At 42.9% G+C, this 14,858-nt stretch overlaps 1 protein-coding gene across 1 annotated transcript in view; it reads right to left on the bottom strand.

Annotated features, from left to right (window-relative positions):
* The window catches only part of LOC133017501 (ephrin type-B receptor 1-B), a 107,706-nt gene that overhangs the window by 51,302 nt on the left and 41,546 nt on the right, over positions 1 to 14,858 (bottom strand). The window contains exons 4-5 of the mRNA XM_061083610.1: positions 10,993 to 11,148; positions 3,507 to 3,842 (exon numbers count right to left, since the gene is read on the bottom strand). Coding sequence (XP_060939593.1) covers positions 3,507 to 3,842; positions 10,993 to 11,148 — 492 coding nt within the window. The remainder of the gene's footprint in view (positions 1 to 3,506; positions 3,843 to 10,992; positions 11,149 to 14,858) is intronic.

Here is a 14,858-nt window from a genome sequence, read left to right as displayed (position 1 = left end):
GAGACATTAGCCAAACAAAAAGTCCAAGTATCACAAGTCCAAGTGCTCATTTCTACCTGGTTACCTTGGTTTTCATTGGTTATATTTGATGCAATCAAAAATGATCTCGCTACTGCTGCTAAATCCATTGATTGCTACTACAGAGGCTCTGGATCCAAATGCGCGAGATGGCGATTTTTGTATCCAAGGTTTGTTTTAGCTTAATTTCTGGATAACGGGAGGAAGCAATGACGTGTCATCCATCTGTATACTCAGTCTATGGTAACTCAGATAACCACTCCTAGCAGCTGTGATGAGCAGAACAGCGTCTCAGAATACACAGCACATCAAACATTGAGGCCTTGCAAAAACAAAAATAGAGGCCGACATTTTAAAGAGAGTCTCTACTTTTAGACTATGTGGTGCATTATTAACAATAATCCTGTCTCAATACTTCTGCCTCTTCAGTGCCCTGCCGATGAAGCCCCCTGTCGAAACTGGGAACAGTGCAATTATCCGGCTACAAAGGGCCACATAGGACTGGACATAGGCCTGGCAGATTACTGGCAGACACCTCATTACTGCAGCCGACTCCAACAATGGGCCTGAGTATTGCTTCTTCTACATCTATCTGTCAAGTGTGCTATTAGCCTGTCAAATGGGGATAGTCAGCACCATTAGGCCACCCTGATAATCAGGCCTATTTACTCCCTTATTTTCCTCTCCTTCACTGTCATAGTCACGCACTCTGATCAAAAACAGGCACCTGCTTTCTCTTTCTCTTTCTCATTCTTGTCCTCCCTCCCATTTCTCCACTTTCACTCATTTTCAGACAAAGACAAGTTCAGACGGTCGACACATCCCTCTTAGAGAATCCAAAATGCTATCGCATCCACCAACTAGACCAGATTTAATTTCAAAATAGATCTTGCATACAAAAGAGAGCGGGATGAAGCAATTTCTGTTTCAACGATCTTGGGAATGTACATCAGTAAACCATTTATCTAAAGCCGATTTATTTGACATTAGATATTTCATCATACGATCAAAAGTATTTGCCAACACAAGTTCTCACTGAATGTGACAGAAACCCACAATGCAGAAAATCATGGTGCATGGCCAACAAACGCTTCCAGGGACCCGAGGATCTCTTTCCTCGTGGGAACCTCACCAGAATGAACTCAACCGACAATCTCTTGTCTTTCACCACAGTGTTACTCCACTTCAAGCCTGTTATTAGGTCCCAAAAGCGCCCAGCGCCATTTTCACGGACCACCTCATCCACAGTAACACAGAAAAATGAAGAGGGCCTCATTTAAATTTTTCACTTGGTCAACACTTGTCCCTTGATAGGTGCTTCTGTGTACAAGTCCAAGACCTACAGGAGCATGAAAAACGCTGCTGCAAAGAGGTCCGGCAAAGACAATATCCTCGACCTGTCATTTCCATTGGCTGGGCTCAAATCCCATCACAGGCTCAGTTAGAGGATGAGCACACACACACAGACACACACACACACACACACACACACACACACACGAGAGACAGACAGAAAGAAAGAAAGCGAGAGTGAAAGAGAGAAAAAAGAGGATGAAGGTCATTTTCATTGACTGCATGAGCTCAGATCCATCACAGGCAAAACAGAAGAGAACAAACACACACACACACACATATATCCACACAAACACAACCATGCAGAGACAGACAAGGAGACAGAGGACAGAGAATGAGAGAGTAGTGAATAATATTTCAAAGTGGCCTGGAAACAGCAGCTGTTCGTGCACCTATCTTGGGCTTGGTCTCCTCCAGTCTGACATTAAATGAATGAACAGTGAACAGTGTTGAACTTGGATAGCTTGTTATACGGCGCTAAAGCTAAAACCTGTAGATCAACATGTCTACGTCTGTCCTCTGTCCGTATGCTCAGTGTTACTCCAGTATGAGACAAGGACAGATGTAACTCTTTCCGGCCTCTGCAGCCATAAGTGGGAATTAATTCATATTGGGCGCAGAGTCCAAGCAGTTAAGTGGTTTTCATGCACAGAAAACAAAGCAAATCAATCGCTTAAGCAGAGCTCCAACTGGGTTGAGTCCCACTCGCTGAATTAAAAACACAGCTGAGTCTATCCGTCATCAACCTCGGCTTTCCCAAACACAATAACAAACACTTCTACGTTTTAAATTCTTGATATTTTCATGTTGAATAACATAAAACGCAATTTTTTTCACAATTTTTCTTAAACTTGCTGGCCCTGATTCTTGCATTTTTATTGTCTGGCAATTACTCGTCCTCACTCACCAAATGTATATAAGCGTTTGGTCCGTGGAGTGGGAATGACAGAGCAACCGTTTTCCCTATTACAAGCTACTGTACAATCAAACATTATTTTGAACCTGTTTAAAGAAGTAGAAATAGTTGCATAGTGATACTATAAAACTCTGGAATCTATTTTTATTTATCCAGAGAGGAGGAGTGTGTCAGTAGCCTTATATTGAAATAGACTGACGTATTTTGACTTTGTGGAATGTTTTAAATATTTGTTAAAAAACATCTGTTTGAACAAGTAGTTAGGTAACAGGCAATATTATCTTATGTCTGCTCCCCCTTTTTATTTTATCTGGATCGTTTACTTTATTTGGCATTATTTATATTTGTTCATCTTTGTTTTATCTATTCGTCTTCCTAACATTTGATTTGATCTCTCTGTCTGTGATGCTCTTAGCGACTAGTGTGTGTGAAAGGTGCTATAAACGTTCTTTGATTTTTTTTTTGCCTACTATAAATCGGAGGATTTAAAGGCAGGTTTCGAATGCGATGCTGCCTTTCATGAAGTGAGAAGCACTGACTTGCTTCATAGCTCAAAGAACAAAGTCTGGTTCAACAAACTGAACATTAAAACACAAAGACGTGTAGACTGAGCCTCTGGATGTGAACCTCAAAAAGAAAACAGGTTTCGTAAATGACTCGTGCTGTTTGTGGAGGGATGATTACCTTCACCAGCGTTAAAAGACAAGAATCTCTGGAATGCCCATAGAGACTTCCAAAATGAGGGCATTCCGATCACACGAGTTGTAAATAAACTACAAAGACGGGAGAGATGGTACAGTATACTTCTGGTCCCACTTTGAACACCTCACATCGTGTTTTCAAAAACAAAAGTAAGTAGCCTCATTTAAAAACAGAAGGCCTTGAAACAGAACAGGTTTGTATCTGTAGGATTTCCACTATAACAACTGGCCTTGCACTTCAAACGCTAAGTCTAAGTGGCACGGCAATCAGCTATGCTGTGAAGTGAAACACTCAAATAATATTCTTTGAGTTGACATTAAACACATTTATACAATAATAGCAGTATTTGCTCTTTCAGAAATACATGAAGAAATAATACTAAGGGAGATTGGAACCTGGTTTCTTACAGAGGACAGATCTATGGTGAGTTACATGAGGATGATCATCACACTGCAGATGGATCAGTGTAGACGTCATCATCGTTATCGTATCACACCATGTCGCATCAGCCACTTACCGGCCTGATTGGTGGAGATGTCGATGGAGACATGCTGGGCGGGATACGGGCTCTTATTACTAACTCCGTTGACAGCCTGTATCTCGAAGCTGTAGAGCGTGTGAGCCCACAGGTTGCTTATGAACACCCTGGTCTCGGTCAGACCCAGCTGCCGCGGGACAAAGTCCACGTTGTCGTCGCAGTGGGAGCAGGAGCGCCGATCGGCCCGGCACTTCTTGCACACTATGTTGTAGACCACGTCGCCGCGGCCGCCCGTCTCCCGGGGGCTATGCCACTCCAGGATCACAGAGGTTTCATTCACAATGGAGATGACGTTCCTCGGGCTGGATGGGACACCTGGAAATGTACAGAGAAAAGACTTGAGTCGAAGACAAGCTGGCACAAGCTTTCTGTCCGTCGCATATTTTCGAGAACCGTTCTTCCAATCATCTTCACACCTTGCATGTGTATTGTTAACGGCCCAAGGAAGTGCAACATTTATTTTTATGACGGATATTCACGGGGTCCCTGGTGTTGCTCTCCATCATGGCAGCAACATTCATAGAATCATTTACCTTTTTCAGTAAAATGTCAAAAAAATTAAAGCATGACGTTTATTCTATTGCGGCAATATTTAATATCAAGAGGAATTACATTACCCTTTTTTTTTATGAAACGTTGTGAACTTGGGTCTGAAGACCTCTGAAATAGACGTTTACAACAGGTACTTCACTAGTTTAGTCAATTTACAACCTGTAATAAATGTAAGCGTTGTTGTCCAAGAGCGGGTTTGACATTTTTTCCTCCATCCTCAGCAGAATTTGAATGCTAATTTATTCCATTCATCTCCACAGAGATCACACAGCGAAACGTTTGTGTCTATCAAACATTGGCTTTTTAGCAAAATGCAGTGTTGCTTGGTGAGTTCTTATCCGAGTGGCTCCGGAGATTCACGCTCCCATTCACTCCCTCATAGCCCGCAGCTGGAGCAGAAACTCAAAGGCAATCTTCGTAGAGAAATGAAGAAACGACAAAACTATTGTTTTGCTCGAGTGATGGCAAAATATTGGGCGGCAGAGAAAGTGGCGTGTTAAAAATCTCAGTGTCGAAAATTTGCTTAGGTGAGAATGTGTCCTTCCGCAGCTCCTTCTTCTCAAATGCCAGAGACTGCAGATGAAGCAGAAATTCACCAAAGCCCTTAGTCAGTGCTGCTCAGGTTGAATGAAGCTGCCCTGCAGAGCTGATCTGGTACCAATTTATGCTCCATAAAGCCTGACCTTTATCATTAAAAGAGAATTTGAACTGACTCATTTCTAGATCCATGACTGCTTTGAAACTGAAAATTCATTCAGCTCCTCAGACCCTTTGAGGGATTACTCAGCTCTCTAACACGCTGCCCTCACTGTCCTCCTTTCCTTCCTTTTTTTGAACCATGAGAAAAATATGACATCAAGCGGGGAAAACGTATAGATTTTAAAGTATATTATGATGCAGCACTCGAGTTTCCCTATTTATATCTTGTATCGTCCAGGAAGCTATTCCAGTCAGCACGGACACAATTAATCATTGTTGCAGCGACGCCATGTGGGATAGCCCTGGGGAGCTGGGACAAAGCGGCAGAGCGCACATGGACGAGGGAACGGCGCTGCTATCGCTGCGACCTCAGCTCAGCACCTCACCAGCGGAGAGGTCAGTGACAGGAAGGGCGAGACCTCGGTAGTGTGATTATTATGATCTGGCTGTGAGGACAGGTAGTGCTGCAAATACATGGTCGACCGGTGCATAGTTAATTAATTTGATACTTTACATTAATGCATGTTTTGCAGAGAGAATGTGGTCCAGCAAAAACTTGGACATGAGGGAATCTGCAGCACTTTAGCCTTTTCCCTTGGGGAATGTACAGTAGGCACCTCATATGTTACATATACCACTTGTGTCTTCTCTGTCATTAATCACGTTCATGCACTTGTCCCAAAACTGAAAAAAAGTGCTCATGTGGAAAATGTGGGACAAGCTTGCATTCCTGAACCATCTATACTCGTGTATCGGTCTTTATCAATGTATTCGTACTACGGTGGGGTAGAAGTAAAAAGCGTCATCCCAATTCCATGCAGGCTACATGTGTGCAGGGACAGCCAGAGAAATCAAATGTGACTGCCACTTAACCAGTGATTTGCAGACTATTACTGTAGCCTGTGGCTGTTGTAATTTGCCATAGAATTTAATTTGTTGAGAGCGTTACTTACAGGCTCTCAGCTTGCGGTCATTTAGCAATGCCAATCAGATTTGGTTGTGCTTACATACAGTACATTTTCTTTCACTTAGGTTAAAAGGGATTCTGCAGCAGCCCCTGTCCCCTCTCTGACATGTATTACAACACACTAAGGGCTCTATTTTAATGCTGCAATTGATTTTCTGATGGATTTGATTTGATTAACTCAGATACAGTACACAAATGGGCACACAGTACTATAACTCATGACGGTATCGCAATAAAGTCATGCAACTCATTTATAGCAGTGCTCAGGGAGGAAAAGGGAGTGACACGTATGCACTACTTATATCCCATTTTTCACTAATACATCATTAAAAACAATAAAATGATACAATGATTATAATAATAAATACTACACAAATTCAAGTGCTGGTCTTAAGACTATCTATCACAACAACCACTAGAAGTGCCAGGTCATCTGTGTGGGGACATTGAGGACATATTAAATGTCTTCAGTGTGGGGAAGTGCATTGTGCAAAAACAGTTCTCCATTCCAAGTGAATCACAACATGTGCTTAGACTGGACGGCTGTAATTTCCTTATCATCAGAATTTCCCAATAATTCTTGGAAAGCCTCCAGCTGATCATTAATTCTGCAGCACAAGTACCAGGAAGTCGACAGAAACTACTTGAAAAAGGGATCACACTGTATAAACTAACATATCAGCTCCTCTGCATTGGCTCTGTGTCAAAGCACAGAAAATAATTCAAAATGTTTTTCCCTTACATATAAAACCCGTAATGACCAAGCGCCTGGAAGTAGGAAATCAATATTGTTGTGCAGGAGGCACAGAACAGCAAGGCACAAAAACACAGAAGGCAAACATGCAGACGCAGGAAGTGACTCGAGTCGAGGCCAGTTTGTCTTGTTTTACAAGTGTGATGATGCACATTTAATACAATGCAACACAAATTCAATTTTAACATAAATTATTTTGCAAACACTAGCCCATGGGCATGAGCATGTGTATGTGTATCTTGACATGTGTGTGTTAGGGTTTGTGTTTATGCTTGTGTATGCATGTTTATGTATGGCTATGTGTGTTTGAATGTGTGTTTAAGTATGTGTATGAATGTGCATGTCGTATGGTAGCCTATTTATATGTGTGTCTGATTGTATTAGTTTTTGTGAATATGAATATGTGTAAATACATATATGTGTGTATGCAAGTATGCATCAGCATGTGCATTTGTTTGCATGTGTTTGTATATGTGTATGTTTTATTGTGTGTGTGTTTGTGTGCATGTGCTTGTATGTGTCTAAGTGCATTTGCATGTGTTTGTAGATATGTATGGGTATGTGCATGTATCTTTAACTCTCCCTGACAAGTAAAAATTCCAGTTTGCTAAATACACAATAATTATCTAAGGTAAACAGAACCATGACACTCCCCATGTCTTTCATGCACATACTGTGTGGTCCAAAATCTGAGATCATGTTCCACTCCACGTAAATATGAAAGTGTTCAGACTTGTAAGGTGAGATACTCAAAGAGACTCTCTACTGACTACTACCTCAGGTGGATATATACACACTGGTGTGTGAAGCTGTGATGGTACAGAGACGGCTTCACGGTGCCATCTTGGTTGTAAAAAACAACCGTGCAGTATTCTACCCTGGGTTGCTAGTATTAAGAGTGCCCCAGTGCCCCAAAATAAACACTTCTGCACAGTTTACTCCTCCCCCCTTTGCACAGGCTGAAGCCGACACTTCTCCTCTTTCAAAATGTTTGTTTTTATGATGTGAAACGGGCCTTGAGGGACCAGCAGAAGGCCCCTGAGTGGAGATACTGATCACAGCCAGATGAGCTGGTGGAAGAGAAAGAAAGAGGGGTTGTGTGGGCTGGTGAGACATGAAATGAAACATGTTATGAGGACTAATACTGTCTGGCTGGGAAACTGAGGGAGTCATAGATTGATACTGTGAATGGGTGTGTGCAGTGCAGCTTAGGAGATGCATCCACAATGACTCGTTTGAAAGGATGTGGAAGCTCCTCTCCAAAGGACTAAAGAATAATAATTCCCACATTATTCTCTATGATAACTCTAATAACCAAACATGACTCTGCATTTATTAAGCTTTAGATGTGGCAGAGACCAGAGTCATTTAGAACGTGTGTGCACGCATGTACGCGGCAGAACATTATGTCCTCCAAGCCAGCACAGGGATTAGAGTAGTTCCATTTACTACTGAGAGGAAACTGGCTGCTGAGCTCTGGGAAGCACCCTCAAACTGACTCCCCAACTGACAACACAGTTGAAGTGGGGGTGAAAAAAAACACGAGAGAGAGAAGAACAGAATATTTATGCACTTTGATGGCTCACTCCTCTTCCCCTTTGAAAACAGAACAAGGAGAAATGGAAGGCGGTGCATAGGCAAGCAAAAAGGAAAGAACAAAAAAAAAAAGCTAAATGGGCGGATGAGGCGAGTGGCAAAATAGATAACCCCTGTCCGCTCAGTCTGGAATTTTGATGGGCTTTGTTTGTGTTTTGAGGCAAAGTGTGTGATGGGGCTCAGGGAGGCTTTCAGGGAACAAGCCACACATATTGAGTATTGAGTGTGAGCCACAGGATTCACAGGCCAGCGTGGTACAAATCAGGAATGTCTGAACCATTCGATTTCCTTCTCATCCCCTATCCTTATATTGGTTAAGTTACATTGCAAATATTTCCTCATTAACCAGTGATAGGAAGAGACAATGTGCATCATTTCCAACATTGTGTTGTGCTTTTCTCTGCAATCCCTGGTTCCTTTTGAGACAAAACTGTCAAATGTACAGATTCAGCTCTTTACTTTCCCTCCCACTTTAACGTATAGTTCTGACACTAGTCCTTCTTTCCCATCACTATCTTCCTGTCTCCGCTGTTCCTCACACCAGGGAGCTCCATCACTAAATCCCCTCTCCCCTACAGAGCAATCAGCGCTGGTTTCACTGCCCGACTCCCCTCTGTCTACATTGAACATGTCATTTGCCTCCTCTGACTCAAACACTGAGAGAAAACTACTGGCCCAGCATGTTTGAGCTGGCAGACACCAACACCCACCCCCCCTATGCAGCACCGTTCTGACATGTAAGCATTCATTCTTATTTCACTTTTGCGCACCCTTTGGGATTTGGCTGTTTGTCAGACTGGAGGCTGGCGCCCGGAGATGGGACCACGAGGGGATGCGGTGCAACGCAAAGCCACTGTCCCAGAGCCCACTGTGCTGGGCAGGAGAGTGGGCTTCACGCTGAGAGACAGAACACTTGGTGTTCCTCCCCTCAGGCATGAGCTGGAATCAGCACAAGACCCAGGATTGGGGAAAAGGAGGGGCGGAAGGTGGAAGGGTTGTTTGAAGTACATCCTTGGCAGATCCCAGAGGGAAAAGAGGGTTTTTTTGGGGGGGGGTTCTATAGCGTGAAGCCCCCTGCTGACACAGCCAGCCGCTGGACAATCCATCAGCAAGCTAATCAGACTGATCTGGAGCAGAGAGAGAGACCGGTGCCTCTGACGCTGTCGTGAAGAGCCGGAGCCACAGCTTCTGTTCCTGCAGATTGGCCTGATTTCAGTTCCTCGTGCAGTGCTCTTATCAGGACCTGCAGTATTAAAGGGATTCTCACAAGGATGATCTCACTGCCCCCGCCTGCTGAGATCTAGGACACCGTGAGCATCCAGCTCAGTCGCCACTGTGAGCTTGAACCTTCGGAGAGGAGGCTTTGAATTTGCAGGTGCTAATTAATCGTGAACTCATATCGAGGACACACTGAAATTGGTTTAAGAAGTTAATATTAAAAGGGGCAGAGGAAAACAAAATTCTCAGTAGGATATTTTTGAATGTGGCTATGTATGAGAAATAAGAAAAGCATTTTTCTTAGAAGTGGGAATCAGTTTCTTGTAATGAATATTTTATTTTGTGGTGCACTGCATAATCGTGATTGTAATAGTGAGATTTTTTTCTTTTCTTTTCTCTTTTACTTATGATCTTTAACGTAACTAAGCACCAAGATAAGATTATCATGCAAAAACCTACAAAATAAAATAGTTTAGCCTAAATGTTAACATATCCAGACGAGTGAAGTTATACATGAAATGAGAGAAGAAACAGAGTGTGATGCACATCGGGAACAAGAACAGAGCAGAGAAGATGAGACTAGAGAAGATGAGGCATACATTGATTGAAGACAGAAGAAAAGTAACACGGGCTCAGTTTGGAAACTGAACACAGACCAGAGGGATCTGTTAAAAGAGCTCCACTAGGGAGATGTTGTGGGAATTGCTTGGGGAAAGTTTGAGGCCTCGAGGTACAGGCGGATGATAAACTTGATGGAGCGTTGGACGCGGCACCAGAGGGTCGTGTGGTATACCACGCAGAGGGTGGAGAAAAAACACAAGGTGAAAGTGGGGTGTCCACTGAGGATGTCCACAGCCCGAAGCTGCGGATGGCTGCACTTGGGAAGCGTTCAAACGGTCGGACGTCCAAGTTCTTCTGCAGCTCAATTGATGTTATAAAAACAATACATGGCAACGAGAGGTGGATGCAATGTGTTTGAGTCGCAGCTACCAGGCGATTCGTGAAGGGAGTAAAGGTTTTAAGCTTATTCCTGAGGTCAATTAGTCAAGTAAATCAGGGCTGAATGCCGACATTACCATGGCAATAACGCTTCGGGGTCTGGGGTTGTGAGGGGAACAAACCATTAAGACACTCCCCGGTGACGGTGAAGGAAAATAGATAAACAAAGATTCTGACGGCTTCTGTGGATCTCGGTGTCAGCGGGGATGACAGGAAGGCTTAGCTTATTGCTTTTACATCATATTAAGAAAACTACGATGCTGCGAGAGGCCTTATTGGATCTCCAGTGGATAACGGCAGGGCAGTGTGGAAGCTTCGCAGCATCTGCCTAAGTAATTAGGACTTCAGGGGATGATAGCGGACATAAAGAAAGAATAACAGTGTAGGGAGAGAGAGAGGGAGAGAGGGAGAGGGCGATGGCTGAGGGGGAAACAGAAAAGAAGCTCATTGGCTCAGGGATGGAGACGTCAGTGATGGGAACACTGCGATGATCTCTACTCGACTCGTCATGGAAATATAGTGGATTATATGCATGAGCAGTACATTTAATTGATTCCAAGTATGCATTTCAACTAAAATGGATAATGAGCATGGATATGCATGTTACTTGTGCTTGTACTCCACAAATATAAGCCTGTAGCTGTTAATGTCTGTGTATGAGTTGTATGCGATATACTTACTTGTGCAGGGTTCATCCGGCTGGTCAGCATCCCCGCGGTAGTAGCCGTTGCGGCACACACAGATGGTGGCCGCCTCAGATGATGAGCGGCTGTTAGAGGGACACTGGAGACACAGACCAGGACCCTGGGCTGACTTGAAGGTCCCCGGCGGGCAGGCTGTGAGAACAGGAAAAACAATGTCAGCAAAACAGTGAGGAAAAGGAAAGAACTTTTTACCTCCCGTAATGTTTTTATCAGTATTATTAAGAATATTATTAAGAATAAGCAGTTTACAGTCATGTACTGAAATTGCCAAATTATCGGGAAAAAGGCTTCTCTGGAGTATCTCTTACTAGCCCCTTCGTAAAAAAAACTCTAGAGTATACAGTAGGGTTATTTCCAACAAGTGGGCACGTTGTTAACATTTCTAACAAGAAATGCAAGCAAAACTGAACAACAACTAAAAAATGTATTAAATATGCATAAAAAACGAAATGAAAGAAAATGATGAATAAATATAAGAGCACAGGAATGCAAGATCTAGTCAAAGGCTGACGTGAAGAGAAATGTTTAAATTTTCTTTTTAAAGTCATTCACTGAACCAGCAGGAAAAAATAAGTGCTTTACACGTAGAAGACCCCGACAAAGATGTCAACTTGGAAAGAAAATGAGATTTGAGAGATTTTGTGATAAGGGTCAATGCCGGTGTTAATGTGGCGTAAACAAAATCTTGATTATTATTTTATATTCATAATGTTATATCCTGTCTTCGGCACATTCTAGACATAAGCCACCTCTCACCAAGTCCAGAAAATGAAAAGTGAAAATGTCTTTTATTGCTTCTCCAAGATGCACAGAACCTTCACGCCTGAGAGGGAGCTTGTGATCTGCTGTAGCTCCCAATGTGTTCACGTTAGTCTACTTGAAGCTGGTTGAAGCAACACATCGTTCTGTCATCGCCCGGCACTTTGTGGAGATTTGCGTAATGTGTCTAACTTCAAAAGGCTGTGGTGGTGGAGCTCAAATATCAATGTGTGCATCTACCGTATATCCAGGCAACAACCTAATCCCTTTACCCTCATATTCCCAAAGAAAACAAAGCTTTTATTAATATTTTGCACGTGTGTGGAAGGATTTACTGACTATAATAACGGTCATAAATAACTGCATAATATTGCAGCAGCCTAGCTGATGGGGGAAGAAACTGTGGTGCTGCTGCATGAAACAGAGGGGGAGGGGTCATACATTTAATGGGACATCATACAGTTGCTCCAGCTGTGCCTGTTTGACTGAGAGAAAGATTGTTAAGGTTGGACTGTAGCGTAAAAATGGATTTGGGATATATACTATCAATGCTCGTGTAGAATACTCCTTTCCTCACAGACTTAACTGTGTGAGAATTATTTCAATCAAAGGTTTCAGAGAAACACTGAAGACAGACTTAATCAGCAGAAGATAACGATGAGCCACTGGCGAAGTGTTTGAAATACTACAAGCGAAACTGATTCCACCAGTATTGAATTTACTTACTGCAAAAAGGTTGTATTGTATCTGACTAAGAGCCCTGTACTCCAATATTTATGGAGAGCTCTGTAAATGGAGGGCTGTTTAAAACAATAATGACCAAGGCGTCCCATTGCTCCTCGCTGCCAGGTCAGACAGCTCAGGAACTAGCACACTGACGATTTGGGAAAAACCTTAAGACCTTTGCAGCAATTTAAAAAAGGATTCTGAGTTTGGAGCTGGTTCTATTTTACTAAGTTGCAAAAAAGAAAAACAAAGGCAGTTTCCTGTTTTTATGACCATTCTTAAACCGTTCAGGCACCCTCAGGATGTCAGTTTGTTGGGGAGAGATAGATCAAGCAGAAGCAAAGGAAGAAAGCAGGAGAAGGAGAAAGAGGAGGCATCACACACACAGACACAATTCGAGCCGCTGCCCCAAACAGAGCCTGCTCTCCCATCTCCTTCCATGTGGCCGTCAGACAAACCAGAGGCTAACTGACTGACCTCACGTCTAGTCACACTGCATTTTCACACACGGCAAGAGCATCACAAACAAACAAACACAAGGCCGAACCGCAACAGCCACAAAACGGCTTATAAGACGACCGCGAGAGCTGTGAGGCGGGATCGCAGCCGTGCTGCACTGGGAGATCCCCGTGAGCCAAACACATTGCTATGCTGAGGAGGCTCCAGAGCTGTGCCGAAACTGCAGATGCAGGTTCGGAAGAATATAAAAGAGTTCTAGAGATTTTGTAGGAGGGGACGGCTAAGGTAATAAAGTTGCTCTAGGGCAAAATGAGCCTCTTTTCAGAGTGTGTGTGTGTGTGTGTGAGGAAGCGTTATTTTGCCACCTCTCCTGACATGTGTGGAAATATCAAACTCCTTTTAATACAAGAACATTGAGACTCTTAAAACTTCTCCCCGGCCGTATGGGGAGCACACACCAGCTGCAGAGCCATTTTATAAAGCAATAACTTCCAAAGATATCAGAGATTACAAGACGATAAAACACAGATTTAAAATTCATTCCGCGGCTGGAGAGGGGAAGAGAACTTATGTGTCATCATCTCTGCTGCGTAAAACTCAAACATCAGCGTGATCACGTGGTCCGTCACACTCACTCACTCCTATGCTCATGCAGTCTTTAAATGCATGGCCCTGACTCCTAAGGAATGAGATCCCTATAAGTTGTTTTCGGCGTGTGTTTAATGGGGTGTGAGCTGAATATGTGCAGTGGGTTCTTCCCTCAGGTTGTGTATTTGCGGACGGACAGTAACCGGCCCAGAGGCTGTGCTGACTCAGCACGTCTGACGTACTGCTCGAGACAAACCCTTGAGCAGAACAATGCATATAACACTAGGGATGGGGGAAAAAATCGATTCAATTACAAATCGCGATTCTTGTGAAAGACGTGAATCTTGTGAATTAAATCGCCATGCTGCCTCCCAAATCGATTTTTTAAAAATTTAAATTTTTTATTTTTTTTTAAAACATATTTATTGGTTTATACGGGGGGGATATATGGGGGGAGCAACATCTCCCCAGACCAGCTCTTGTTTTTGCACAAGAATCTAAATATACCCAAGCACTAGCTTTGTATCGCCTACATGCAAACAACAATAGCCTACTTTTTGTTTATTTCAAAGTTTATATTTTAAGTAAACTTTTATTCATTCTTTTTAATTTACCTTTTATTTATTGTTTAAAAGTAGCCTAAGTGGCTTACATTTCTTAATCTGTCAGTTTGTGTGCAGTTGACAGGGGCTATACAATAATAGGGAACATTTTTATTTATTTTCTCTATTGGCTGCCCGGCAGTCATTAAGTTAATGTCAATATTTGAAATAAAACTTGTAAAGCTCTAAGTGAATTTGACTGCATTGTGTTTGAAGGTATGATTCAACATTTTTCCATGGTCCAGTATTTAAAAAAAAAAAAATAACCAAAAGAAATCCCAGGAAATCGTAATATCGAATCGCAATACTTACAGAATCGCAATACATATCGTATCGCCACCTAAGTATCGTGATAGTATCGTATCGGGAGGTCCCTGCCGATTCCCGTCCCTATATAACACACGCGCTCAAACAAACATACACAGTCTGCAACTCTGAGGAATGCTCCATCCCCACCTCCAGAATGCATTTACTGAACTGATTTACACAGAGACACATGTAACCACTCCTGACCCCATTAAAAGAAGACGGCGCGCCCATATATTTTCTGCCACATCACTAGCGTATGTTCGGGATAATTTACGGCCTCTCCTTGGACAACTGGAGATGCTGCGATCAGCATTATGGGAGGGGGGGATAAGTGACAGCCAGGCACAAAAAAAAACAAAAAACAGGCAGCAACTCACACGCACATAAACCCTTCACACA

Source organism: Limanda limanda, chromosome 13 (genome assembly GCF_963576545.1).
Source record: "Limanda limanda chromosome 13, fLimLim1.1, whole genome shotgun sequence".
NCBI classification, from domain to species: Eukaryota; Metazoa; Chordata; class Actinopteri; order Pleuronectiformes; family Pleuronectidae; genus Limanda; species Limanda limanda.
Note: the sequence above shows the minus strand (reverse complement) of the source record. Positions and strands in the feature narration are given on the sequence as shown.